Genomic DNA, 27,920 nt, shown 5'->3' on the forward strand with positions numbered 1-27,920 from the left:
CGAGATGAAAACCCATCCACAAGTGGGGTTTACCCTTAAGTATTATTCAAATAACTTCTCGAACATTTAATAAACTGCTCTTATTACCCCAAGTCCCGTATGTGCACTACAACCACTAACCAGTTAACTTGCCTCGTACGATTTCATTCACGTGTGTACTGGAAGTAATACGAATGTGTAAACTGTTTTTAATGAACTAGAATTGTTTGTGTTAACATCATAGCCTTATGTGAACACACGTGACAATTTTAATATATACACGAGTAAAACAATGTTTCGTAAGACATTATTACCTTCAAGGTCCGCACAACCAGCCCTCTTGCGTGCTTACTCAACCTCGTGCACCCTGGCTACTTGTCCCAGAGAACGTCTTATCGTCAAACAATATCGCACCTACACACGCGTGTCGAACTTTCGCACACCTGCTCAGCGGGTTGTAAGCTGTGAAAAATCCCGTGCATTGCGAGACCACATTAGCCACAATTCTTGTGAAAGGTGGCGCCCTAATTTTTTTTTCACCCTTTGCCCATGAGCAGCTATGTTTCCACAGTTGTACGCATACCTACTAGTGGGAGGCACGTTATAAAATTGAGATGTTTCTTCACAATGCAGCTAAATTACACCTTCATACGCATTACTGATTGTAGAGTTGCTATGATTAAGAGTCTTAGCCTGATGCTGAGTGCACTGCAGTGGATCACTTTTAAGTAGAGTTATATTACATCTTACCGAGTACATTAAAACACAATACAATTGTGAAATACAAAAACACTTCATAGAGTGAAATTAATAACATTTCGCATCATGACAATGATATTGACATATAGTAATTATATAATACACATAATCAGAATATGTATTTATACTGGAGTAATCTGAGCTATAAAGCACTTTTTCACAGATGTCCAGTAGAGGAGGGTCAGAACATTTCAACAAACAATAAAAAAAATACGATACGAGTGCAAAGTATAGGAAAGGTAAACAAATCACTTGAAACAAATATACACAACTGTATTCTACACTCCTTAAACGGAGGAACAGCAAAACACAAACTCTGTGCACTGAATTAATCCCTCTCGTAGTGGCGAACAAACCTCGACATCGGCACCAAACTCCTAAACCACATAACTACCAACACAAGGAACAATAACATTGAATTAAATCACGACATCCATAGTTCGGTGCAGTAGGTATATTGTTACGCCTGTTTGCTCGGGAGCGCCTCCCTGAGTCTCAAGACTTATTTTTTTAAGAGAGTCCTGACACGTTTTTGGCTGCTATAAATTTCCACGTGATGATAATCCACTTCGTTAAGCTATCATTTAAATGTGGCCAGGTCGCTTCTAAAAAGAGCTGTGTGTATTTGGTAAAATAAAAAAGTTTTAAGTATTCATATAAGGGGACGATGTTGATGCTCTGTACATGTCATCACAATTGAGCCATTTGCAGGCAGTGTTTCAGAATTGGGATGTTTGGCCAATACCACTTACATTGGGGTTTTCTTTTAGCTATGGGAGGAGACCGGGGCGCTGTAAGGAACCTCTTGCAGATTCAAGGGGAGAACATACAAAAACTCTCACACACAAAGTCGTCCCAGTTGGGAATCGAACCCAGATCCTTCTGACTGTGAGACACGAGTTGTTACCTGCGGCGTCAGCCTGTCGCTGCAAGCTCGTCAACAACACTTTGGCCTTAAAATACATAGCAGGCGACGTTTCGGGCAATGACCTATTCTTTGTTCGAAACGTCGCCTATTATTTATTGTATCTCTCTTCTGGCCGATGATACATTCACTAATGTATCGTAAACCATCGACTCCCGAAACGCACGGTTCGTTGCAACAACAACCGCTATTCGCCATTAAGTGGCGGTGACATCACCAGGGCGCTTGTGCCAGGCTACGTGCACGTCGATGCCACGTGAAGTGTCGAACGGCCGTTGGCAGGAGGTCACGGGGCAGACCCAAATCGACTAAATGAGAAGACTGACCGATGCACACCTCTTGCGCCCCCTACTGTGCCAACGTTTCGATTCGCTGCACACACAGCAGCAGCAAATGTCGACTGCGGGAATCGATCGATTTATCTCTCCAATCACTCCGCTGAAAATGTGGCCGCCGAGTGCCACTCGACCCACGGGCTGCGGCCTCGCGTGAGCGGTCGAAGTCGAAGGAGGTGGAGGTGGCCCACGATTCATGGCAGGGCTCCCTCCCCGGGGCCTACCCGTGGCCTCGCTGTGCTCGCTGTGCGCCCGCTCCCTGGTGTCCGACCACGGCCGGGCGCGGCATGAGCTGCGCCGCGTCCCGGACTCGCTGCTGCCGCTGCTGCTGTGCGCAGCGCTGCGCGGTGACCGGCCGCTCGTGGCCGGGGACCTGGTGCGGGCCTGGCCCTTCCCCGTGCTGGACCTGGCCGAGGTCCTCGCCTGCTGGGGCAGGACGGCGGGCCTCGCACAGCCCAGCGCGCCCTGCATGCAGGCCTGCATCTCCGCGCTCACGCGTCGCCGCGTCAAGCGGGGCGCCGACGACGAGGAGGACGAGGTGATGTTGGAAGAGGCCGAGGGGCCAGAGGGCCGAGGTGGGCCGCGCTCACCGTGCGCACTCCGCCTTCTCGACCTCACGGGCCTGCCGGACGAGGAGAATGAGACGGCCCTTCGGAGAACCACGAACAGCTGGTCCCGCAGCGTGGCTCTCGCCAAGGCCGTGCTCGGTGACGGGAAGCGCAAGTGGGAGGCCGTGGACGGGCCCGGCGGGTCTCCCCCGAGGCCTCCTACCTACCACCGCCGCCGCGTGGTTGTCCACGCGAACCTCGTGGTGAACGTGAGCTCGTACGAGACGCTGCTGGCGGCTCTCCAGATCAGCTGCCGAGCGAGCTCTGCGCTCAGCCTGCGCTGCCGCGACCTCCGCGTCGAGGAGCTGTCGCTGCGTCGTCTGTGCCGCTTGCTCGAGGCCCTGGAGGCCCGCGAACCCGCGCTGCGCAAGCTGGACCTGGGCTTCAACAACATGGGCCTGCCGGGCCTGGCCGCGCTGCTTCCGCGACTCGCTCGCTTCCCGCACCTGCGGAGCCTCAACCTCGCCTACAGCAACGTGGACGTGAGACGTCTCCCGCAGGGGAGGCCCGAGAGGGGGGGCGAGGAGGCGTTCTGCAGGGTCGCGGAGGCCCTCAAGGAGCTCGGTGCCCTCAAGGAGCTCAATCTGGAGGCGTCCAGGCTGAGCGACCGCCTTCACCAGCTGCTGGCGTGAGCAGCAGCAGCAGCGCCGTGAGCCCTCACTGGGTTCTGTTTAACAATTCTAGATTTGAAGCTTTCGTGACGGCAAGGATTCATACTCTTAGGTTCTTTCGGTAAAGTCACGTAGGTAAACAACGCTCATGAGCAGACGATTTGGACAATATTTGATGGTCATGGGACGAACATCAAAACTAAACAATTTTTTGTTATTTAACCAGCTCAGGCCAACTGAGCCATATGATGGCTCTTTTCAGAAGCGACCTGGCCACAAATGATAGCTCAACGAAGTGGATTTTCACGCGGAAATGTATAGCTGCCAAATGCTTTGAACGCACGTGTATACATGTGGAGGGAAAAACCGGAGAACCCGGAGAAAATACACGCGACCACGGGGAGAGAGACATGCAAACTCTAACTATACAGCAGGCGTCAGGGTCGGAATCAAACCCAAGACCTCCTGTATACCTGGCGATATATTTAACATCTCGCCACCGTGGGGCTCACTTAAAAAATACATTGAGTGTTTTACACATCCCATTAGTACACACGGTCTTCATTTGGTAGTGTATAATTCAGAAGCACTGCACCGGTTTCGACATTCATTTTCCCATTAGAAGTCAGGCTTTCTTTAACCAAATTCTGAATTGCCAGATGTTTATAGGCAAGGACCCTCTCTTGTGATATATAGTTCCTAGTCAGATGTGAAACTATACACCACAACACGAAATAATGTGGTTCTGGAGAATGCCGTATTAGTCGCAATAATCAGAACACACACCTTTTCATATTTATAAAACTACATACAGTATTGTATAATCATTGACAACGACACTCCATGGTAGATATTGTATCTAAAACAGTATATAAATCCCAACAGTAATACGTTTTGATGTATCAATGCATTAGCACTCAAGTTTGTTTAACAAGCCTTGTTTAACAAGTCTACTGGACATCGATGAAAACTATAGCTAATCGGATTCCTCCAGTATAAATAAATATTCCCATTCTAGTATAAATAAATATTCCCATTCTGATATTATTACACTCATTTACCTAGTAAAGTCTCACTGAATCTCAATGTTATTTTTCAGGAGGGTCCTGCTAAGTCTCTGAAGGAGGGGGCAATGTTATGTGTAATACCAATTTAGTAATTTGTGGATAATTTTTCAACATTGGGATATTTGGTCAAGAGCAACTATATAGAACAGTATATTTTTTAGCTCATGAGGCCCAGAAGATTGAAACCAGTTCGGATTTTGCTGCTTAGAACAAATTCTGCTGGAAAACCATTAGGCTGGAAGGCTGATGCACTAAATATATACATGTTAATACTGGTAGGAACTTCCTGGTTACACCAGCCCCCACGGGATTATTGTGTCCGTCGTGCAGAGAGGGGCTGGGTGGGGAGGGAGGGGCCGGGTGGGGAGGGGAGGGTGGGGAGGGGCTGGGTGGGGAGGGGATGGGTGGGGAGGGGATGGGTGGGGAGGGCGTGGTGGGGAGGGTGGGGAGGGGCTGGTCACCCCGTGGTGCCCTTATAAAACTCAACGTTTAACATACGCCGGCTTGTGCCCGCCCTCACAGTCGGGCATATTTGCGGAATACACCACGCCGCCATTGACCGAGCAACCCAACGTTCCTACCAGCTCCCTCCGCAGGAATGTGTTGTGTAAACATAGATGGAGGTTTATGATATGCATGTGTTTGTGTGATTCCTCGTATGGTATGAAAAACGTAAGTGTTGTGCGTGGTGTGTATGCAGTGGCATTGCTCCCCTGGAGAGTCTGGGGCTTGCTTACTGCTCCCTCACCCCTGGCGACATGGCGTCACTTACGGCCTCACACCACACGGAGAGTCTCCGCTGTCTGGACATCAGTGGCAGTGGCCTTGGTCAGCTGATTCCAGGTGACTTCCTTGCAGTGATACCTTGTTGCTGCAATGTGAATTTAAATTGATGTCCTACTCATCTTCTGAATAATAGCCATGAGCCAGTGACAGAAATTCTGCATTCCTATGTTGGGATCGAGTCTATCCATTGGACAACCACTGTACTTATCCACAAAGTAGGATGATGGGTGGAGAATCTCCAACCAAGATTCGAAGGGTGGTGTAACGTAGAAAGTTCTCAAATGGCAACAGCAAAATGTTACTCGTTTCATTAAATAAAAAGTTACAGGCCCAAACCTATCTCGCATTTGGTGTATGTTTCCAGAATATGAGACAATACTAAAGGTAATGGAACATTTTTTGGCAAATATATATTTTAGGAATTAATTTCAGGTGACTTTTTGATTGACATGAACTCACTCACATTTGTTATTTGTAAAAAAGCCTACTGGATAACAATATCGATGCCTTGTCGAATCATATGCTAACTCTATACTATCTCTATTCAGGACTGTGTTCCTTGCTGGGACGCACCACAGCCCATCTCCAGGAGCTGAGTCTTATTGGCTGTGGTTTGGCTGATCATCACATCCCAGCGCTGTTGGCAGCCCTGCCAGCCTGCCAGGCCCTGCAGCAGCTGCGTGCTCAAAACAACCCACTCTCCCTACAGGCCCTGCTGCAGTTGACGACCTGCCTGGCCTCCTTACCTGGCCTGAAAGCTTTTTATTATCCCGTGCCCTTAGAATGCTACGTGTCGGGCTTAGCCGCCAATCCCCTGGCTGATCAGTTGTTGGAACACCCTGTGCAGCTGGACTCTCATGCCCGTGCACACTCGGAACTGAGCAGTGTCTTCGTCAGCCTCAGTAAGAGAGATGTCTTGCTGTCAACCACTTTGTACCCCACTATTCTTGCATATGGAAATATTTCCATGAGCTGAATGCTAGCCATGAGAGGGCATCAAGAAAGAGTTCGTGTAATTTTGCAATTGCTCCGTTGAAGGAGTGCAGACTACATTGGTTAACTATATGGTCCATAGTTTGGGTTGTATGGGCGCAGTCTCACTGTGGAATGTCTTTAATAATCCATTGATGAAGATATGCGCATCAACGTTTTAAATAGAGTATTGAGACTCCACAGTGAGCCTTCCCTGGTTAAAACAAGTGACATAATTAGTATTCATGGTTAAAAGTCGTGTATTTAGCGGTTTTGATTTGCGGTGATTCGTTTACAACCGTTAAATACCTCGTGCAATGTTATTTTGTAACTTACTAACCCACCCCTACTGGAAATTTGTAAAAAAAAGATTTATCCAGGATAAATAAAGATTCTTGTTCATTTTGGATGCTGCACTCATTTGCTGCAAATGTTGATGATGTATACCCGGGAAACTGGATAAATGGGAACATCCGTGGAACAAATAAAATCAACAGCCTCGTCAGGAGATGCAATTGACCTGTCAAAATCAAGATTGCAATTCACAGTGTGCTGCTGAACCAGTACCACCACTGGCATTCTGAGTTCTGCTCGTGGAAGATCAAAGCGAGTCCTTGATTGAAGATCAAGAACGTGGACTTCACCGAAACTGCCAATTGCGGTGAAATGCAGAAACTATAAGGCATCTTATCACTGGTGACTGCCTAAACACAACCACGCTGTGTTCTGGTGTAAAAAGTTGATTACTCCGCTCAGCGCTGGGATGCTGCGGTAGAATAGCTTACAATAATGAACGCACAACTGTAGTCTGTGTTGTCAAACGCCACGCAAAATAAACAATTAGAAGACTGCATATGGTTTACCCGTATTCTTGTACAGGGAAATTGAGTTTTCAGGTCCATATGGCGTACAGCCGTTTCAATACGGGCAAAAAATAATATTTGTGTTTCTCCCTTGTGATGGGACTTTGAAGGATGAACGTTGAGATTTTTAAGGGCGACCAATAAGGTCTGAATTGGTCTAATAAGGTAGGCACTGATAAGGGGTTGATTGGTTTGAGACTTATATTATCAGTGGTTATAACTATTCTTTGGGTCTTTCTGTAAAGTCACGTAGATAGGTTCAAAGAAAAAAAAACTACGACGCTTTGATCGCAACACAAGCGGTCGTCATCAGGAAAAGGGGGTTAGCCTCTAAAGGCAAACTTTATAAAGGTTTAAAGATGGGCGTAGCCCAAGTGTGTCAGCAGCATGAGCGGGGCAGCTAATGTCAATGTAGGGGAAAACAAACGACACCGACAGTGGGTCTCCAATCAAAGGGCCGCCAGGCAAACATTGCACCTCGCTCCACACTCCGACACTGCTGATGGTGGAGATTGCTGCTAGAGGTGATGGTAGTAGTGGGCAGTGATAATGCTGGTGGTAGGCTTCCACCAATTATAGGGCTACCAGGTCTAACATGGAAATATTACAGCCAGTTATGACTTAAACTGGTTGATAACTGTGAAGGATGTGATCCCTGACATGCAATACCCCGGCGTCTACAAACTAAGTTGCGTCTGCGGCAGTAGTTGCATTGGGGAAACTAAGCAACATTTCTCGGACTGAGTCCGTGAACATAAAGCAGATCTGAAACACGGTAGGACCAATACCTCGGCCATGGCTGATTATTGCTTTAATGCGGTGGGCTCACGAAATGGATTTCTCTAAGGCGAAGGTACTTTGCAAACCCACTGGCTATCAACGAAGATTTGTTCATGAAGCCATCCATATATACAGACATGGGGCCGTCCATAAATGACGTCACGCACCTAGGGGGGGGGGTCAGACATTTGTGACGATGTGTGACGAGGGGGGGTGGTTTGAGAAATGTGACATCACATCAAAATGTGCAACTTTAAATAAATATAGACAACACGTTCTACTTAATTCGACTTTTTAATAAATGTTTTCTCCTACAACATCAGAGTGCAGCAGCACATTAAATACGCACTACAATGACAATAGTTTAAAGCGATTTCAAGCATGTTTTATTTTTGGGGGGGGGGGCAGAGCTTTGTGACGTCATATTTGAGGAGGGGTCTGACTGTGACGTCGTGTGACGAAGGGGGGGGGTCAAAAATCGTCCAAAATCGCGTGACGTCATTTATGGACGGCCCCCAAGCTTTAAGTCAAGTGGTGATAACCACTGTGGTAGTCACGTTTAAAATGCTAGTACGGATGCGCATAGAGACCCCACCGTGACAACGTAACGCGGGGTCTTGTAAATCATAGTCTGGATTGGCACGCGGCGCTCACGTGACTCGCAACATGGAGGTGCCGCGCGTCTCGCTCTGAGGAAGCCTTCCAGAGCGGCGGGCGAGGAGGAGGAACGCAGCGCGGGGAGACGGAGAGAGGCAGGGCGAAGGGGGAGAGATTCCACTCATCGACAGCGCAATAAGGGACACGAGGTGTGGGGGGGGGAGGCTGTTCTAGCGCCTCTGAAGAGCCGCAACTCGGCTGCAGGCGTGAGCTGCGGTTTCGCGTCGCGCCGTTGCCAGGTGACGCGGAGAGACGGTGGGGGGGGGGGGGTCGTTACCGCGGGGGGGTAACGGAGTCGCGGGGAGGTAACGGCGTTACCACGGGGAGGTAATGGCGTTACCGCGGGGTAACGGAGTCGTGGATAGGTAACCGCGGGGGGGAGGTAACGGCGTTACCGCAGGGTAAAAGCGTTACGCTGGAGTTACTGAATGTTGCAGTGTCCTACGGCGGGGTAACTGCGTTACAGCGGGAGTACAGAGGGTAATGGTGTTTGTGCAGTGGGGTCATTGCAGTGGGGTAACGGGAGGAGGGGTAACGCCGTTACAGAGAGTTGGAGCGGGGTAACCCGGCCACCCGGAATGTGGCATTACCACGGCACCAATCAACATCCACGGAGAATCATGTCGTCCGTATATTGCATGGTTGCATTGCTTAACTAATACAATATCAAGTGCAGGTTTCTACAGATCTATATAATCTAAACGTATGCTCCTGACATGAGGACGCTGACGTGATGCAATTTTCTCTTTATTCCCCTCCCTTCCATGGGTACAGTTGTCGTGTAGTATCTCACCATAGCAAAGCAACTTCTTGAAGTTTGTTTTTTTGTTAACGTCTTCTCATTGAACAGTTACTTGGGGAAAATGCTGGTGCCCATCTTCACACTGAAACTTGGTCATAAGATCAACCCGCGCATGGTGACGCTGGGATGCTACGATGGGAAGCACCCGTGCCTCACTGCTGCCACCCAAGCTGGAAAGGTGCCCAATGATTGCAATCGTCTGCAAAAGCTCATTCATTCCTCTTGTCCACTGGATCGATATCTATAACACAGAGAGAGAGGGTCATTGCCTCCAAACATCTTGCAGTCCACCAGACGCAACAAAAAAACGTCTCGGAGTGTTGCTTTTATTGAACCAATGATGCTGAAAGAATTCACTCCAAGAAGGCCATGTGGCGATGAGATGTTTAAATGATTTACTTTTTGATTTGGAGGAACAGATATTGGAAAGCGACGTTTTGTCTGCTTACTTTGTACACTGGTAATTTCGCTTTAGTTATATTTACATTACTTATGTAAAATAAACAATTTTACTTCCGAAGGAAGACATTTTATTTTTGTACATTGATAGAACGTGCACGACTTCCAGTTGGCAGTTGACTCCGCACTCAGCGTTACTCGGAAATCAGTGCTTGGTTCACACATTCATGCCCTGGGAAGGATTGGCATGAATTAACATACTCTTTGGTTCTTTCGGTAAAATTACGTAGGGTTAAATAAATAAATAAAATGAATTAACATGTGACGGCGCAATTAACTTTGCAGGTATTCATTCACAACCCTCACACGCGGAGTGTGGTGAGCGGTCCCCGTGCCAGCCAGGTGAGCTCCGAGTCGGACATCACGCTGCTGAACGTGAACCAGGCGGTGAGCTGTGTGGCCGCGGGCCGCCTCGACCCCAGCCTCTTGTGGGATGTCTTGGCCGTGGGCACCCACAGCAGCCTCCTGGCCTACGATGTGCACAACAACTCTGACCTCTTCTATAAAGACGTACGGAGCACCACGCATTCCCCCCCACCGTTAGTATTACGTGAATCTTCATGCACCTAGCACTGTGGATATTGAGTCCAGCAAGTGAAAATTGAGCAATACCACATACAATTTAAGCTGGAAAAGCAGCAGAAGTACGTAATAGTCGTGAAAAACATGTTCTTGGTTGATCTCTTGTTATAATGTAATTTCTTGGCATCACATTCGATACATTTTAAAATGCATTATCTCGTGTAATTTTTATCTTGGGATTAGATATTACATATCACGAGCCTATAGCCATTGAAAAACTCAAGCAGCTTAGCTTTATTGTGATTCTCTCGTCCTATCCCTGGGCAAGCACATATCCCCATTTTCTCTACTCAATGCCTACTTTTGCATTGAAATATCCCAGAAACAGGAGAACATTAAGCTGATGTGTTTTAGGAAAGAGACACTGCATTGTCTAATTACAATGCCTACAAATCCTGTTTAGCACAATTATCAAGTCAAAAACGTGGTGACCCACATTATTACTCGCAATCGCTACCCCTGATTAATTATGTTACCTTTCCTTTCACCCACTATATCCAATGGTGTAATACTCTCATTTTTAGCTCCTCTGAATGTATCCATCTTGTTTCACCTTCCCACAAATTCTCTCATAACGAAAATATCAATATTGTCAATGTTGGTTCACGTGCAGGTGGCAGATGGAGCAAATGCTGTGGTGATTGGAGAACTCGGCTCCATTGCAGCTCCTATGGTCATCATTGGGGGCACTTGTGCCATTCAGGGTTTCGACTGCAAAGGAACAGATCTCTTCTGGACAGTAAGCATCTCTCACTATGTCAGCTGATGTTAAAACCACTGTCAAACCTCTTGCAGCGAGACTGGGTAAGCCGGAAAGGCTAACTACGTCAGTAATGCAATTAACACTGGCCGATTAAGCTGCACTTCAGTCAGGGTCGTGCAGTACCATTTCTGATAAACTCTTAAAACCTGTGAGAAGTGGCCTGTTTCTTGGGTTTAGAATCTGCCTTTACGATCATGGAAAGTAACCTGTATGAAACTATGCAATAGTATTTTTTTTAAGTTGTATTACTGTAAATTGTAAATATTAAGTTATATGTTATCAAGTGTCAATTAATTGTGTTCTGTATTACGTGTAAATATAATTATACCTAAGTATTCAATTAATTATTATTTGCATACCTGATGCACCTCATAGTCAAAATGATAAAAATATATATTTTACCAGGTAAGTGATCTGGTCACAAATGACAGCTCAACGAAGTGGCTCATCATGTGGAAATTTATAGGAACCAAATACTCTAAACGTGTGTTTCTAAAATGGGAGGAAGCACCGGGACACCCGGAGAATTATCCACACGGCCATGGGGAGGACATGCAAACTCCATACATACGAGTGTCAGGGACGGGACCAAACCCACGACCTGCATACCAGGCAGAGATATTTTATTGCCTTCTGTTCTGAATAAGGCCCATTGAAGAAGGGCCTTCTGAATATGTTCCCATTATATTAGATGTGACGTTTTTAATTATGTTCCAGGCTGTTACCACATTATAGATTTCAACTGGGTGCGAATGTTAACTTGCTGTGATGGCCCTGTGCAGGTTACTGGAGATAACGTACGATCACTCGCGCTGTGTGACTTCAGTGGTGATGGAAAAAATGAGGTGAGGCTTTGCTTCACTGCTCCTCTTGCTCTCAGTCTTGAACATAGGATCCATCGACAGTGCTCTCTTATTGGTTGTTTTTCAGTTGTTGTAAGTTTTACTGTTAGCTGCTATTACAATACATTCAGATGTGTTTTAATTTGAATGCCATTCGAGTTTTATATTTTTCGAAATGCAGCATATGCAGTAGCGACTCATGCAACAGTCAGCGAAGGCTTTGTGTATGTATTGTATGTTGAACTTCTTTTGCACCGTACGTAGACAACCATGCTAATCAGAAGTGCGGGAACGGGACAGTGCTAACGTGGCCTCTCTTCTGATCTTGTGTTCAGGTTTTTTGGGGGTAGGAGAACGTTTGTTGTCAGCCAGGCTGACATTGAGTTGTACGCGCCCACACCTCGTGCCCACGAGCCATCGGAAAAAGCGGCCTAGTTGTGTTTGCCTACTTTGTTATCCCCTGCGCCTACCTAATCCGCCCGTGTGAGAATTGTGGGAGTTAGGAACGACTGCACCCAGTGTTGTGCCTGCCTCGACACGAGACGTGATTTGTCGAATTGTCCCAACTGTGCCTCTCAGCCTCTATCTCTGTCGTTAGAAATCACATCCCGAGAAGGCAGCCGCTAGTAGCACGATGTAGTAGTTTGTTTTAATGATTTGCATTGTATTACACAGCTTTTGGTGGGCTCAGAAGATTTTGATATCCGAGTGTTTAAAGATGATGAAATAGTGGCTGAAATGACTGAAACGGAGGTTAGTACAGCACATCGCACACACATGCTTACTCAATGGCTCACATGCTCACGAATGCACTCTCCATGTTCGCTATCACGCATACATGTTTACTCTCCTGCATGTTTGCTCACGTATATGCTCCTCACTCACATGCGTATTCACACGTTCGCTCACTTGCACGCTTGTAGTTTGAGTTAGGTCAACACAGCTCCACACTCACTTGGTAGTATGAATATTGTATCACGGTAGTTTAAAAACTGAGGATAAAAAAAAAATCCAGAATTTAAAAAAATATTCTTCACAATTTCTGCTTTTTCACAGACAATTACATCTTTGTGTCACCTGCAAGGCAGTCGATTTGGATACTCGCTGGCTAACGGGACAGTAGGTGTCTACGATAGAACGACTAGATATTGGAGAATTAAGGTGAGATTTCTTTAAAAGATGTAATTTATCATTTAATTCACACCGTTATGCTTGTTTGAACTCTTAACAGTTTTTTTTAATGCTGGTAGTCCTAATGTCTGCTACAAGCTGTCATTCACTTCCTCCTGCTCGTTGTTATGGACACCATGAGTATATTTATAAACACGCAACTCTTATAACCTAGGTTATCACGAGTGAGCGATATTTATGCATTGTAAGCTCTATTGAACATGTCTGTCATGCATGTTCTACCGAACTCATTAAATGTCTGTAAAGGGTCTCGAACATCATACAGCAGTAGTGAGTATTCTTTGGTTCTTTTCGGTTAAGTCACGTCTAAAAATAAAATAATAAATAGACGTGACTTAACCGAAAAGAACCAAAGAATAATTCCTGCAGTCACGAAAGCTCCTAAATTAAGCAGTAGTGAGTTCCAGGACGATGGACCACTGAGTAGGTGAGTGGGTGTGTGAGTAGGTGAGCGAGTGGGGTAGGTGAGTTTCAGGCCAATGGACTGCTGACCACAAATCTGTCGAAGTTCACGGAATGGTCAGGTCACTATGCGCTGACCATGATCACTTTAGCCTCAAAAACTCCTACACTGTGTAGGTGTCTCTACCCTTCTGATTGAGTCCCATGAATACATTTCAGATCTGCATAAAAGGGACTGTTGTCTTTTCAGAACGTGCTTAAATTTGGTGTTCTACGGTCATGAATTAATTTATGAATCTCAATCGTATTGTAAAATGTAATTATTATATTAAAGGAAATAAATAGTTGTAATTTTATAGATCCAATTTTAGGAACAGTTGGTTTTGGGTTTTGAGGTATGGTCTGGTAACATTTATCCCAAATCCAATCCACAGGTGTGTAATTGCAGTGCTGTCACCAGGGTGGTTAACATCTAATATATGGGGTAATAATAAAGCCATGAAGTTTATCCCCTGTGACAAAGTCAGCAGATATCCAATGACTTGTCAAATATAATATACAATACATAGTCACTACACATGTATTGATAGCTGCCCTGTTTACCAAATATCAGCATGTGACTGGTGCCAAAACGAGAATTAAAATATTTTTTATATATATAATTGATGCTTAACGTTAATGGTAATGTCATCAATAAACATGCATACTTTCACAATGGCTTGAACATTTCCTCTTTAGCTATAAGAAGATAATTCTGGCATGGCATGATTTGTCGTAAGACTAAGAGTGGATTTTCTAAAGGTCTGATAGTTCCAGTCGAATTAATTGTACCACTTTTATTATGTAGAAAAGTAGTTCCAAAATAATATTTATAGGATGTTATGACAATTGAATAAATACTTATTTAAACGTTTCTACTATTCCTTGTACTAAAAATCATCAATGAAGCAGAAATTATATTGTTGTGCTTTTTTTAAATTTATTTTTCTAGTCAAAAAATCAGCCCGTCAGTATCCATGCCTTTGACTTGGACTTGGATGGAGTTAACGAGCTCATCACCGGATGGTCCAATGGAAAGGTAAAACGTGTGCAGAATTCACCCAAAGTTTCAAATGGCGATACCTCTCGGATTCTGTGTACCCCAATTGTAGCGCAGAGTAAGATTATACATTTAAGTTCACACAACGTGTTTTCGCTATAATGCGGTCCTTCTATTGGAACACTTTTCACAATGCGGAACATGGCCTGTCATAACGCCGATCACGCCTGTTATAACGCGGTTCACAACTAACTACTGTCTTGAGCTGCGCAGCTGAGTGGTATACTACAGTACGTGGAATGATACAGTACGTGCCAGCGTACCCTCATTTCAGATGTTTGTCTTAACAGTTCTTCATGCTTTCGGAGTCCCTGATTCTGCTTACAATCATTAAGGACCTTCATGATGGTGGGCAGGCCCGGATAAAACTACCTTGGGGTGTGACAGGGATGCCCTCTGGCTCCCACATTATTTAACATTTTTAGACCACGTAGTTCGTGAAGCTGCCTATGGCTGTACTGGAGGAATCTCCATTAGGTACAGATACAATGGGAGGCTGATCGATGCCTGGATGCGATCAAGGGATGACTCCCTATTGGTCAACCATCTTATGTATGCTGATGATTTGGTGATTGCTGCTCACTCAGAGGATGAGATGGAGGCGCTGCTGCTGAACCTTACAATCAGTCCCACCAAAATTAAGTAACTGCCTGGGTATTTTGTGCCATCAAACACTCCACTCCCTTAACTCCCCCATTGGTGATGGGGCAGTTGTGGAGAGTTTTCCATAACTGGGCAGTGTATTTATGACCAGCTTCAATTTGACAGCAGAGGTCTCACTCCGAATCAGTCAAGTGGCGGTATCTTTGCATCGGCTGTGTAGCGCTGTGTGGAAGCTACCCGGTTTGTCGCTCCACATTAAGCTTCGGGTCTTCTCAGCCACGGTCATGCCGCCCTCCCTTCTCTATGCTTTGCGAAACATGGACCCCCCGAACGGAACAGCTTCGTCGGTTAGAAACATTTAGGCTGGCCTGCCTACGATCCATCCTGGGTTTAACCTGGCTGGATTGTGTGAGGAGCTCACAAATCCTTGAAAGATCTTGACAAAGTCCTATCGGTGAGGTCCTCCGGCATGCAAGGCTGCGTTGGCTAGGTCATGTAGCCTGCATGCCCATCCAATGCATGCCTTAACAGCTTTTGTTCGGCCGGATAGAGGGGGCTAAACAGGCACGGCACAGGCTAGAGAGGAGATGGAGTGATGTGGTATGAGAGGACATGGCGCGGAGTGGACTTGCCAATGACTGGTACCAGCGATGTCAATATCGGCCTCTGTGAAGGAGGCTCGTGAAGGACGGTACTGGGCAGTTGGAGGTAGTCGCCCTCCAACAACAACGGAGGGCAGACGAGTGACGCTCGCAACAATGAGCGGAGTGCCGGGCGGCTAAAACACAGGAAGTTGGCACAGTAGGGGGCACAGGTGGCGCATCGGCCAGTCATCTCAGTCATTCAACCAATGGCACCTGGGTCTGTCCCGTGACTTCCTGCTAGCGGGCGTTTGGCACTTCACGTGGCCTTAAAGTGCATTTGGCCTTGCACAGGCGCCTTGGTGACATCACCGCCACTTCGTGGCAAATGGCGATTATTGCTGTTGCTGACTATAGGATGATTTTACAGTACAAACGTGATTCAGATAACGCATTTTTCGCTTTTAATGCGAAACTGTTCAGGAACGTATATACTCCCGAGTTAAGTGAGGGATTGCTGTACTTAATGAGAATCATGCCTCCGACATGATGCAATAAGCAACGTCACTTTCTTCTGTCAGATTGATGCTCGCAGTGACAGGACTGGAGAGGTGGTCTTCAAGGATAATTTCTCGTCCTCGGTTGCTGGGATTGTGGAAGGGGATTACCGCATGGATGGCAAGACGCAGCTCATTTGCTGTTCTGTTGACGGAGAAGGTAATCTTCGGCTCTGCCTGCATTTCTTTCCCTTGAGACTCTGCTCAATCCTGGGGTATTGTTCAGGTTTTGTTCTCTATATTATTCACATGTTTACAGCTGCTTTTAGAGCAATGTGTGTACATCAGTTTATTAATGATTTTCCAGGGATACCTTTCTCATTCTTTCATGACTTCATGTGTCAGTTATACTGGTAGGAACGAAGTGGACCAGACCACCAATAGATTAATGTGTCCGTCCGTCCGTCCGTGTATCAACATCGCCCCCTACTGCAAACACTTGGCATGACCCTGTCCGACAAGATGGCCGCCCGCTCCCCCTGCGATCTGTGAATTAAACAAGATGGCCGTCGCTTCCGGCGCATCACGGCAAAACTTTAAACTTCGCTTCAAAATTACTTTACTGAAACGCAGCACGTTTTTTTAACACAGAGACAAGAAACATTTATTAACACAGAGACGAGATACATTTAATCGCCTTATTTGTGCACGAAAAGCACGGCGCGAGGCCTAGTGCGGCAGGCTTCGCGAGGCCTAGTGCGGCAGGCTTATTAACACAGAGATGAAACGCAGCACGTTTATTAAAAAAAAAAATACTTTACTGAAACGCAGCACGTTTTTTTTAACACAGAGACAAGAAACATTTATTAACACAGAGACGAGATACATTTAATCGCCTTATTTGTGCACGAAAAGCATGGCGCGAGGCCTAGTGCGGCAGGCTTCGCGAGGCCTAGTGCGGTAGGCTTATTAACACAGAGACGAGATACATTTAATCGCCTTATTTGTGCACGAAAAGCGCGGCTTCGCGAGGCCTAGTGCAGAGGCTTCGCGAGGCCTAGTGCAGAAGGCTTCGCTAAGTCTAATGCAGAGAAGGCTTCGCGAGGCCTAGTGCAGTAGGCTTCGCGAGGCCTAGTGCAGCAGGCTTCGCGAGGCCTAGTGCGGGAGGCTTATTAACACAGAGACGAGATACATTTAATCGCCTTATTTGTGCACGAAAAGCACGGCTTCGCGAGGCCTACTGCAGAGGCTTCGCGAGGCCTAGTGCAGAAGGCTTCGCTAAGTCTACTGCAGAGAAGGCTTCGCGAGGCCTAGTGCAGTAGGCTTCGCGAGGCCTAGTGCGGCAGGCTTCGCGAGGCCTAGTGCAGAAGGTGGTGGTGGGGGGTGGTGGGGTGGTGGTGGTGGTGGGGGGTGGTGGTGGGGGGTGGTGAGGGCTGGTGGGAGGGGTGGTGTTGAGGGTGGTGTTGGGGGGTCTTTAAATCTCACAGCGTTTCTTGTCAAAACAAACACTGTTAATTAACGTTACACTAGAATACAGTTAAATTTTTTCTTTAACTCCTTTATACCCGGTCGATATCCCTGTACCGGTACTAAGTATAATTTTTTTCTTTAACTCCTCCATACCCCCATCTTCTTGGTTCTTTCGGTAAAGTCACGTAGAAGGGAAGTAATAAAATAATAAAAATAAAACATAATAAAATGAAATAATTCTCACGACGTTTCGGCTACAACGCAAGCAGCCGTCTTCAGGTGAAGAATGAGACACTACCAAGCTAGGAGCTTATATATAAACTGGGTTGGAGGTGGAAGAGCGCCTTAACAAAAAAGAATGTGCATATGAAGAGGAATTTAGCATATTCATGGAAAATGCGTAGGAGGTGGGCGGGGGGGGGTTTCAAAGGCATATTATGCCCATGCATTATGCAGGATCAACAGCACCAAGGGGGGGTGCAGGGAGTAGCATTAACAAAGGAAAGGAATGTTATTGATATGTAGCTGCAGTTACTAAACAACCACGTAGAAAACTAAAGTATAAACTACATAAAAAACTAAAGTATAAACTGCATAGCACCATCAGTATACTTACTATACTCTACAATAATCTGAGTTACTAACAGCAAGTAATACATTACAATTCTACGTCGTAAAAATTATATAATATGCTTCCATCTAAACTTTATTCTCTTACATCACACGAGCATATACCGTACTATATACTGCCATAGATAAACCCAACATTAAATTATATACTGTATTACTATAAACCACCCTATACCTTATACATTTCAACATAACACTATGTATTATTCTACCCACCCTAATGTGTATCGAAATGGTTTATTACGTCCTTCCAATGATTGCTAAGCCAGAATCCATCTTCCCGGTTAAAAAAAATTCCTCCATACCCGGTCGATATCCCTGTACCGGTACTAAGTATTATTCCTACCAGCCCACCCCGCAGGGTCCTGTTATGTAAACATACATTAAGCACTTGTTATTTATATGGTACTTTAAAAAATACAATTTTAACACTTATTGGTAATATAATATAATTGTGTTTTTGTAAGCATATACTCATTTTATATATATATTTACCATATATAATTTCCCACATCTGTATTGAAAGTTGAATGTCGATTCAGGATGTCGTCTCTCAGCCATAGGTTCGAGCGGCTGGGAAGACACCGATGAGCACGTCGCGAATGAATTAATTCCACGTGCGGTGTGCGCAGTGCGTGGATACCTCCCCTCGAGCCGCGAGGTGAGAGGCAGCCTCATGGACTCCAACACCGAGCAGGACCTGCTGCGAGAGCTGAGTCAGCGTAAGCAGAATCTGCTCCTGGAGCTCAAGAACTACAGCGAGAACTCAAAGGCAAGCCTGGTGCTCTCGCCGATTTCTCTTCCGCACAGGGAGAGCGGCTGAGGGGCACGGATGGTGGTTAAAATCGCTTGTTTTATTTTGCGTTTCTGATAACCGCGTATAAATGTCTAGCGATTAACTGAGAAATGAAGGGAGCTGTCACAGTGGTGCATCATGGGTTAGCAGCAGCACACTGGACTTTCAATCCAGAGGTCGACGATTCGATTCCATCTCCTAAAGTGGAAGTTGAAACAATGGGACAAGTATTTTTGAATTGCTCCACCACTCACCGCCTCTTATCCACCCAGCAGTGTAAAATGGCAAGGTCCCATATGGTGGTGCAAAATGTGGGTACTATCTAATACGTGGTTTACTGGTAAAATAACACATACACAAATACAAACAGAACTTTTTCTACAAATGTAAGCTTGCAAAAGCATGAACTAAAAGTGCAAAGAGCTAAGCTTGCTTTGCTCTAATTAATGTACAGCATATGTATTCTTATTAAGTGCCGTGACCAGCTTGGTTACTGCTGTAATGTTCCCGTACGTGTTCTCTGTGTGTGAAGGTTGGTCAGAATGCGAATGCAGGGGATGTGGAGAGTCAGGCTGGGGCCATCCCTGCCAACACCCAGCTGCAGACCTCGCTGACAGTAAACCCAGGCAGCAAGACGCTGCCACCACATGTGGAGCTGGCCATCTCCACCTCAAATAGTGAGCACTCGAGAGCATGGCTGTGACTGCTGCTGCTACTAATATTGTTACGCTTTGGATGCCATGTTGGCGAGATATTAACTACCTCGCCTGGTATATAGGAGGTCATGGTTTTGATATTTAGGGTTAAACCCCCAATATAATAACGTTATTTTATATGTATTTATGTTTAACTTCTTTTTCACCGTACGTAGCCAACCGTGCTTATCAGAGGTGCGGGGGAAGGACAACAAACTTAACTGATAGAGCATCACTGCTGCAAATTTCATTTAAATACTCTGAACATTGCGAACCACATTTTGTTGAAGACTGCTGTTGCTAAAGTTTGTTGTGGTCATGATTGTCAGTTTATACCTGTCAAGTGTCTGTGACAAGCCACTTAAACGTGTTATTATTTTCTCTTATGATGCCAATTTTGTTTTGAAATACCTCGGTAAATGTTGTTTTCTGTTTAGGTGTTTATGCATTCTGTGTACAAACTAAACTAAATGAAAAGTCAGGTATATTTTAAAGACAGCAATATTGTTGGTTTATTAAGATAATCCACACTGTATTTACTGCAGTAAAGTTGTTGCTGCGCATTTGAACTCTCCTATATAGTTATGATAAAAATTACCATAAAACCACTGTGTGTGTGTGTGTTGGGCGGTAATACAGACACAGTGATCCGGGCAGTGCTTATATTTGCTGAAGGCATCTTTGAGGGCGAGAGCCACGTAGTGCATCCCAGCGTCAACAACCTCAGCAGCCACATGCGGGTTCCCATGATCCCACCCAAGGATGTGCCCGTGGACCTGCACATCAAGGCTCTTGTTGGGCACAAGACCAGGTGAGGGTGTCCAGCCGTCACTGCAACCAGAGCCACGTTCACGAGGCTGCTCTGCTGTGCTAGAAATCGGCAACCACATCATGTGGTTCTCACATCGAGCTCTTGTGCAATCAGTCATAATGTATGCATTGTCATTGTCAGTTTCTTTGAGGATCGTCAACATGTATTTTATATCATTGGCACTGCCCACGATGCCCTTTTGCCATTAATACCACACACTTACAATTATTCCCTGGTGCTGTGCCTCGCAGTATGCAGTTCCACGTGTTTGAGCTGACCCGACAGCTACCTCGCTTCTCCATGTACGCAATGTGCAGTCCTGACAAGGTGCCTGACCCTCAGAGCTATGTCAGCTTCTCTGTCAACGATCGCATACAGAGGGTAAGAGCTCGGCACACACTGACCATCTTACCTTGGTTCTTGCCTTCATTACCGGACGCTCAGAGCATTCCAATGCACTTTTATAGTGCACTTTTATAGTGCACTTTTGAATCTTAATTGAAAACTAATTTCTTTGGAACTGCTTTTTGTGTTTAATTTGTTTTTCTTCCCCCGCACCTCCGATTAACACGGTTGGCAACGTATGGTGCGAATAAAGTTCAACATACATACATATATTCCAATGCCTGTCTCGACAACAGGCCTTCCCGCTTTTCTCCGCACTCAGACCGATCTGTCTTCTCTTCCAAAGTGGCTTACATAGCCCATGAAAAAATCTGGCCTCTTGACCTCCTTCTCACAGCCCCTGCATTATGGACATTACTGGCTAAGTACACAAATCCTCGACCTTGTCCACCTTCTATACCCCGACCGGGACTTGCGATCGTCCAGCGAAGGCAGCTGAGGCTCTCTCTAGGCCTTCTGTCTCTTTGGAAGCCGCCAGTCCTGATTCTGAAGCCGTCTACCCAGCAAATGGGCCTCCTGTAGCAGAGTTGGAATGCGCTGCTGATGAAGCGAGCTCATGGTGGTGTGGACAATTGGGAGAGCACATAGTGACCCAAAACATTTATATTTAAACTAATTATTCTCTAATGTGAGTGCAACATAGGTGTTGTGACATCGCGGGATGTCACTGTGTAATGCCGGCCCTAGAGAGACACGGCGTGCGATGTAACGACATCGCGGATACCACTTGGATGTGGGTGCAGTACCGCCCCTAGAGGGGCTCGATGAGCGCTGATTGACAGTGCTGGATGGCACCACGCTCTGTGTGCAGTGCCGGCCCCTACAGGATAGAGTGCGGGAGTGCCGGCCATGGAAATGGGGTTACTGAGGGCAATGGCACTCTGGTTGACCCTGGAGGACACATGACCGGTTAAGTCAAGACAGGGCCCCCAAGTGGGGGCTAGGGGTGGTCACGTGTCAGGGTCGAGATCCTGCTCGAGAAATTCTAGAAGGTGATTGTGACTAAGGGCGGAGCCAGTCACACCACAGAGGATATAAGCCGGGTCCCCCTGAGGGACCGGCTGCTGCTGTTCATCCTGAAGAAACCTTCGTCAACATTCTAAGTCCTACAAGAGTCTCCAACACGTGGACCTGGACCCAAGCTGGTCTTGTCCGTTGTAGCTAGTTACATTGTAATTAGTGTAGTTGGCCTGGTGGTCACCACCATAGGTTGTTATCCCGTTAACCCGAGTGTTGGTGTTAATAAATGTGTTGCCTCCAAAAATATGTCTGTGACTCAGTTGAACCCGCTACATAGGTATAACACATGGTTTAAAATACTACAGCTAAACGTTTGAAATTGTTGAACACAACTACTATTTGTTTTGCAAATGTGCGGAATATAATTGTCGCCATATTTAACGTCTTGCATGCATCTCTGTAATACTCTGGCAGGTTATCCTGTGGCTGAATCAGAATTTCCTGCTAACGGAAGAGTGTGAATGCGAGAGCAGCTTCCTGCACGTAGCGTTCGAGTCGCAGCGTGGGAATGGTCCTCTCGTTATAACCATGAAGCCCAGTGGAGAGGTATGAATTGCACAGCAGATCCTGATCACTGTCACTGGGTTTGTACAGATCATAAGAAAGTTCTAAACAGCAATGTGGCCTTCTGTGTTTAATGTGCCATTGTTTGGAATTCCACCTTCCTATCGGATTATTCTCAAGGACAAGAAGTCAGATGGTGCAGTAGCAATAACCAGAATGGCCTGGATTAGATTCCTGACTCGAGAGCTTTTCTGTGTGAAGTGTGTATGTTTCTCCCCCTGTTCTGCATGTGTTTGCTCCAAGTTCTCCCATAGCTAGTTAAAAACATACCATGTAACTGGTGTTGGCCAAACATCCCCATGCTGTAGAACTGTCTGCAAAATACTCAATTGTAATTACACACAGCAGCAACATCACTCCTAAAAAAAGAGTCTTGAGACTCTGTGAGGCATTCTTGGGTAAGTTAGCATAATAATACTGTAGTGACTGAATTTGCCTAGATTTAAGGCAATTTTTTTTGTACAATATAAAATGGTGCAGAAACCATTGCACGGTAACAACTTTCGATGATAATTGCCTTACATTTCTACATCGCCTTTACCTCCTAAACATACGTGATGTTTCCTCTGGCAGGTGTTGATCTACACGGATGATATGGACCTTGCAGGAGACATCGTGCAATCACTCGTGGCTTTCCTGGCAATAGAGGACCTGCAAGTAGAGGCACACTTCCCTGCTGAAATGGAGGAGCTGAGACTCACCCTCATCAAGGTACGTTTGCTGTCAAAGCCCCACATTTTGTGTTGGTTTGTAGCAGTGAGTGGTTCGATTATATTATTTGATAAAAAAAAAACAAGCACAATCTACGTATGTATGCATATATGTTAAACTTATTTCGCACCGTACGTAGCCAACCATGCTAATCAGAGGGTCAGGGGGACGACAGGAAACTAAAGACAAAAAGCAGTTCTAAAGAAATTAGTTATCAATCTAGTTTTAAAATTGTATAGCGGCAGTGACCATCTTTGTCCGATGGCTAGCCAAAAGCCGCTGCGATGATGACCGGAGTTCGCTTGGTGATTTGTAACTGGTATCAGTAAAACCATCCAAATTCTAAAAAAATACTGGCAAATTCCTTAATTGCCATTACATGCAGCAGTAATTGCCCCCTAACAAACAAACAGACTGTGTCTGTGAAGCATAGCACCTTCGGGATAGCCCTGCGCTATAAGAATGGCATAAATACTAAATGTACTCGGTTATTCATCTGAGCTCAGTCGCCCGGTCACCCTTTGAGTGGTATAAGTGAATACCGCTTCCGCTGCTGTTGTTGTTGTTGTTGCCGACCTTCGTAGGTGGACGAGTTTCACTCGGTGCACCAGAAGCTGACTGCAGAGATGGCTGACCACTCGAACATGGTGCGCAGCATGCTTGTTAGTGCCGAGGATTCTCGGCTCATGGGCGACATGTAAGCACACACCTGTTAACACATGCAAGACCTATGAATTCGCATCACAGAGTAGCCAAGCAGACTCAGCTTGCTGGAATGCTTGGCGCTGGGAACAGTATAGTGTATAGCATTCCGTCATTATTCACGAACCTTGCTATTCACGATTTTGGCGATCCGCGAATCGCATCTGGAACTCTACGTCTATTATGTAGGAGCGTTAACGACATCACAACGATCATCATCGTCATTGTCGTCAGCATCGTCATTGCATCCTTGTACTGCGCAGCATCATCATGTATGTTAATTTATAAACGACTAGCTTTACTACTCGGCTTTGCCCAAGACTTGGATTCTTGCCTTGGATTAATACACAGCCTACGCAGAGGGTGGGGGGGGATGCGTGACGTCAGCAGGCACATTGCGGGACGCTGCCGCATGCGGGTGACATCACAGATGTGACGTCACCACTCACTTGCCGTGCAAAATATATCCATTATTGCGCCCCCCCCCCCCCCCCCCAAAATACAAAGGTCTATTTTTATACTTTTTGCATTGTGTGTAGTCTGGAAGCTACCCATATGCCAAATTACAAGTTTGTTGCATATATAGATTATTTAATACTTCAATATTTATTTGTATTTACTTTGTTTATTATAACAAAATTTGTTTTGTTATAATTGTCATGTATTTAATAGCTTATTGATGTATTTATTTGCTATTCATGAACATTTATGGAACGTATCCCTCGCGAATAACGAGGGAATACTGTATTACATAGATGTTGTTTATTATTGTTATGACGCTTGTTATCCCTCACTGAGCCCCAAGACTCTTTTACAGGAGGGTCCTGTCAAGTGTTTGCAGGAGGCGGGTGATATTGCTGCTGCTGTATGTAATCCTAAATTAGTGATTTGTTCTTTTTAGCATTGGGATGTTTGGCCAATACCAGTTACATTGTGTATGTTTAGCTTATGAGGAAACCAGAAAAAAAACCCAGAGGAAACCCATGCAGAACAGGGGGAGAATTTAAAATCTCCACGCAGTAAGAGTTGGGAATTGAACACAGGCCATTCTTGCTGTGAGGCACAATTGTCACCACTGCACCAGCATGATGCCTAGTATGAAGCTAGTTTCAGTATTGAAAACGATCATTTTGGTTAAACTGTCAATTCAAGTGTTGTGATACTCGTTGTCTTTGCTTGAAGGACACGTGTGTACGTTTAATACCCACGCCTTTGTTGATTTCCAGAAAAAATATGAAAAAAGGCTACACACAACTCTTTAATTTAAACAAAGATCTTATAAATGGTTACAAGATTCGCTGCAACAATCACAACGAGCTACTCGGCTGTTTACGGACAGTCAACCAAACTATCCAGAAAGCTGGACGACTCCGAGGTAAGAGCTTCTGATCATTCATCAATATATAAGACATCAGGTCGGGATTGAATCCACATCCTCTTCCAGGCGAGGTAGTTAACATCTAGCCACCAAGGCGTACACAGTTAACGTTCGTCCCGTTGAACCAGCAGCATTAGACAAGGTGCTTCAGTCATTCTGGGTAAGCTCATTAACAGGTCTACCAGTACCGTTTTTCTTTTCATATAAAATTAGCCTTCATGAAATTTTGCAGACCCTATAACTACCTCGTGCACGGTGTGCTCATAGAATTACTATTTGCTTTGACAATAGTAGTGTTTGGAGTTTTAATCCTGCCACAAGCTTGTTCTAGTCATTAGAGTTACTTGGTTATAAATTACCGTGCAACTCCCCTTACCCATATACCTGTTTTCCAGTTCCCATCATTTATCCATGTAACTAAATCTGCAAATGCTATCTGTAAAATTATTCAATGGATCCATATTGTGCAATGCTCTCACAATCGTATATTTCCTTACTCTAAGCTGGGAAGAATGGCCACTGTGCAAAACAAGAGTTTAGATATATATATTTTTAATTAGAAATGTTAATCAATGTGGTGGGAGTATTTTCATTCTATGTGACTGTTTTTTCTTTGCAGCGGGAAAACCAAAGATGTTGGTGATATCTGCCTGCCGTGAAGCTATAAAAACGAACAATGTGAATGCATTGTTTAAAATAATACGAGCGGGGACAGCCACCAGCTAGAGCCGCAGCACTGGCTTCTTCAATGACAACCGAATCGGCAATAGCTTTAGCGTGAACAGATACCACTATTGACAGCACGTTTTACGATTCAAACATGGTATATCGTTAATTTACAATTATTACTTTTAAACCTATTCAGATACGTTATGGCATTATATAGAGTATTCGAAAACAGGACTTTTAGAACTTGTTATATTTTCAGACAGATTGACCTGATTAACAAGGTTGGCTACGTATGGTGGAAAATAAGTTCAAAATTCATACATATTCACAGCCTGTCTTCACCCATTCAAGGCCATTTATGTAAGTCCCTACCAAGTAGCCAAACTAGGTGACCATGATGCTGCAGATAGTGGTGTTAATTTATTCAAAACTTAATATTCATAAAGCGCTCGTGTATTTGAGACAGCATGAGAGCAGCATGCACCACTTCCTATTTGATGCTCTACGATCTCGCTCAATCTCAACTATGAGGTGTGGACATTGCAGTGCTGCCTTATTGTGGGGGGATGGTCAGAGCCCCAGTCGATTCTCAGGGTTCATAAATATCTACTTCAGCATAAGTTCTAAAACATTTTCCAGTTAAAAGTGCAGCTGCTAGGAAGGATGCTTTTGAGCATCAAATTGACTTGCCATGCCAAACAGACATGGTCTGATCAACAAGTTGCCAGCTTGTGCCGATTACAACCCCCAGAATAACGCAATGTTCGCACTACAGTCACTGACTTCTCTGAATGGTCTCACTTTTGTCCCCTCGCATGGATGGGTTTACTTCCACATTGGCTGAGAAAAACACTTCAGACTGCACTGTGGTTCCTTGTCGCGCCTCACTCCGAATGAGCGTACGCCGTGGGGAGCATTACAAGTTGAAATGATTACTTTCAAAGGCAGCATCGTGGTCCAAATGTGTGACGTGCCAGGATCACAATTAACTGTTGTAAAGGGGTTTTTGGCATCAGACGTGTATGGTCTTGTTCACTCGGGAGTTCATTGAAGTGATGGGACCAGCAATTAATTCAAAGATATTTTAATGTTGTACAGTCATTTTGAAACAGTAACGGTTGTGCTATTTTTTTTTTTAGATCACCACATATATGGCTCGTTGCATTGTTGGAAACGTTTCTGTGACAGTGCAGGAACAATATTGTTTATCCCTGATGTAATGTTATTTTCTGGGGCATTAGCAATATTGCAATTACTGTTGTCAAGACAATTTTATGTTTGCTTAAACACGTGGCACATTTTCTGGCACATCTGCCACCCAAAGCGCCATGACATTAATACTCGTTAACATGAAAATAGACATTCTATGTGCAGTCAACAGAATGTGTCATGTTACAAAACTGAAATTTGGAAGTTTTTTAGTTTACCCATATGAATGTAATAAGCTTTTATTTCATTCGTGTTTAAGAACATATTGAAAATATTAAATTAGCAGCAAACCCGTGTGAACGTGTCAGAAACAAAACACAATGCGTGCCTGGTGATTTGTGCCCTGGACGAGCCTCGAGTCAATCATCCTGGGGTGCCGTGGTGGGGAGATGTTGTCAACTACCTCGCCTGGTATGCAAATCATAAACCCCGACGCCTGTGTTTGGAGTTTGCATGTTCTCCCTGTGGTCACGTGGATTTTTCTGCAGGTCCTCTGGTTTTTCCCTCCACATTTAGAATTAATATGCGTTGAGTATTTGGCTATAAATTTCCACAAGCCATTTTATCATTTGTGGCCAGATAGCTTCTGAAAAAGAGCTACACAAACAGTCCATGGGTTATGGAAGGGTTAGGTTCCTGAGAACGATCCGTAACCCAAATTTTCTGTATGTCGGAAACTGAACAATTTTCCCCCAAA

General features: G+C 45.2%; 2 protein-coding genes across 3 annotated transcripts; both read left to right on the plus strand.

Moving 5' to 3' along the window:
- The first annotated feature begins 2,059 nt into the window (after window positions 1-2,059).
- Window positions 2,060-6,545, plus strand: LOC144946747 (leucine-rich repeat-containing protein 14-like). The gene is made up of 3 exons (XM_078875878.1): window positions 2,060-3,234; window positions 4,985-5,127; window positions 5,619-6,545. Exons 1-3 carry the CDS (start codon window positions 2,195-2,197, stop codon window positions 6,044-6,046), a joined length of 1,611 nt encoding a protein of 536 aa, XP_078732004.1. The 5' UTR covers window positions 2,060-2,194; the 3' UTR covers window positions 6,047-6,545.
- Window positions 6,546-8,261: 1,716 nt separating this feature from the next.
- Window positions 8,262-26,083, plus strand: BBS2 (Bardet-Biedl syndrome 2). 2 transcript variants are annotated; one of them, XM_078875782.1, is made up of 18 exons: window positions 8,262-8,491; window positions 9,193-9,322; window positions 9,889-10,113; window positions 10,799-10,924; window positions 11,731-11,793; window positions 12,466-12,543; window positions 12,847-12,951; window positions 14,375-14,461; window positions 16,248-16,383; window positions 18,896-19,035; window positions 19,592-19,736; window positions 20,394-20,565; window positions 20,817-20,946; window positions 22,405-22,536; window positions 23,128-23,265; window positions 23,850-23,962; window positions 25,194-25,342; window positions 25,965-26,083. In XM_078875782.1, exons 2-18 carry the CDS (start codon window positions 9,206-9,208, stop codon window positions 26,069-26,071), a joined length of 2,163 nt encoding a protein of 720 aa, XP_078731908.1. In that variant the 5' UTR covers window positions 8,262-8,491; window positions 9,193-9,205; the 3' UTR covers window positions 26,072-26,083. The 2 variants fall into 2 exon arrangements, with proteins under 2 accessions (XP_078731908.1, XP_078731907.1); XM_078875781.1 differs by having other exon boundaries at window positions 8,263-8,581.
- Window positions 26,084-27,920: the final 1,837 nt, after the last annotated feature.

The sequence above is a fragment of the Lampetra fluviatilis genome, chromosome 42 (genome assembly GCF_964198595.1).
Source record: "Lampetra fluviatilis chromosome 42, kcLamFluv1.1, whole genome shotgun sequence".
Taxonomy (NCBI): domain Eukaryota; kingdom Metazoa; phylum Chordata; class Hyperoartia; order Petromyzontiformes; family Petromyzontidae; genus Lampetra; species Lampetra fluviatilis.

Bases quoted from the DNA above. Each gene is read 5' to 3' on its own strand.
- LOC144946747 (XM_078875878.1), top strand. From the start codon at position 2,195: ATGGCAGGGCTCCCTCCCCGGGGCCTACCCGTGGCCTCGCTGTGCTCG. The intron at 3,235-4,984 runs GTGAGCAGCAGC...GTGTGTATGCAG, and splicing joins CGCCTTCACCAGCTGCTGGC to TGGCATTGCTCCCCTGGAGA. The intron at 5,128-5,618 runs GTGACTTCCTTG...ATCTCTATTCAG, and splicing joins CCTTGGTCAGCTGATTCCAG to GACTGTGTTCCTTGCTGGGA.
- BBS2 (XM_078875782.1), top strand. From the start codon at position 9,206: ATGCTGGTGCCCATCTTCACACTGAAACTTGGTCATAAGATCAACCCG. The intron at 12,544-12,846 runs GTTAGTACAGCA...GCTTTTTCACAG, and splicing joins CTGAAATGACTGAAACGGAG to ACAATTACATCTTTGTGTCA. The intron at 20,566-20,816 runs GTGAGGGTGTCC...TGTGCCTCGCAG, and splicing joins CTTGTTGGGCACAAGACCAG to TATGCAGTTCCACGTGTTTG.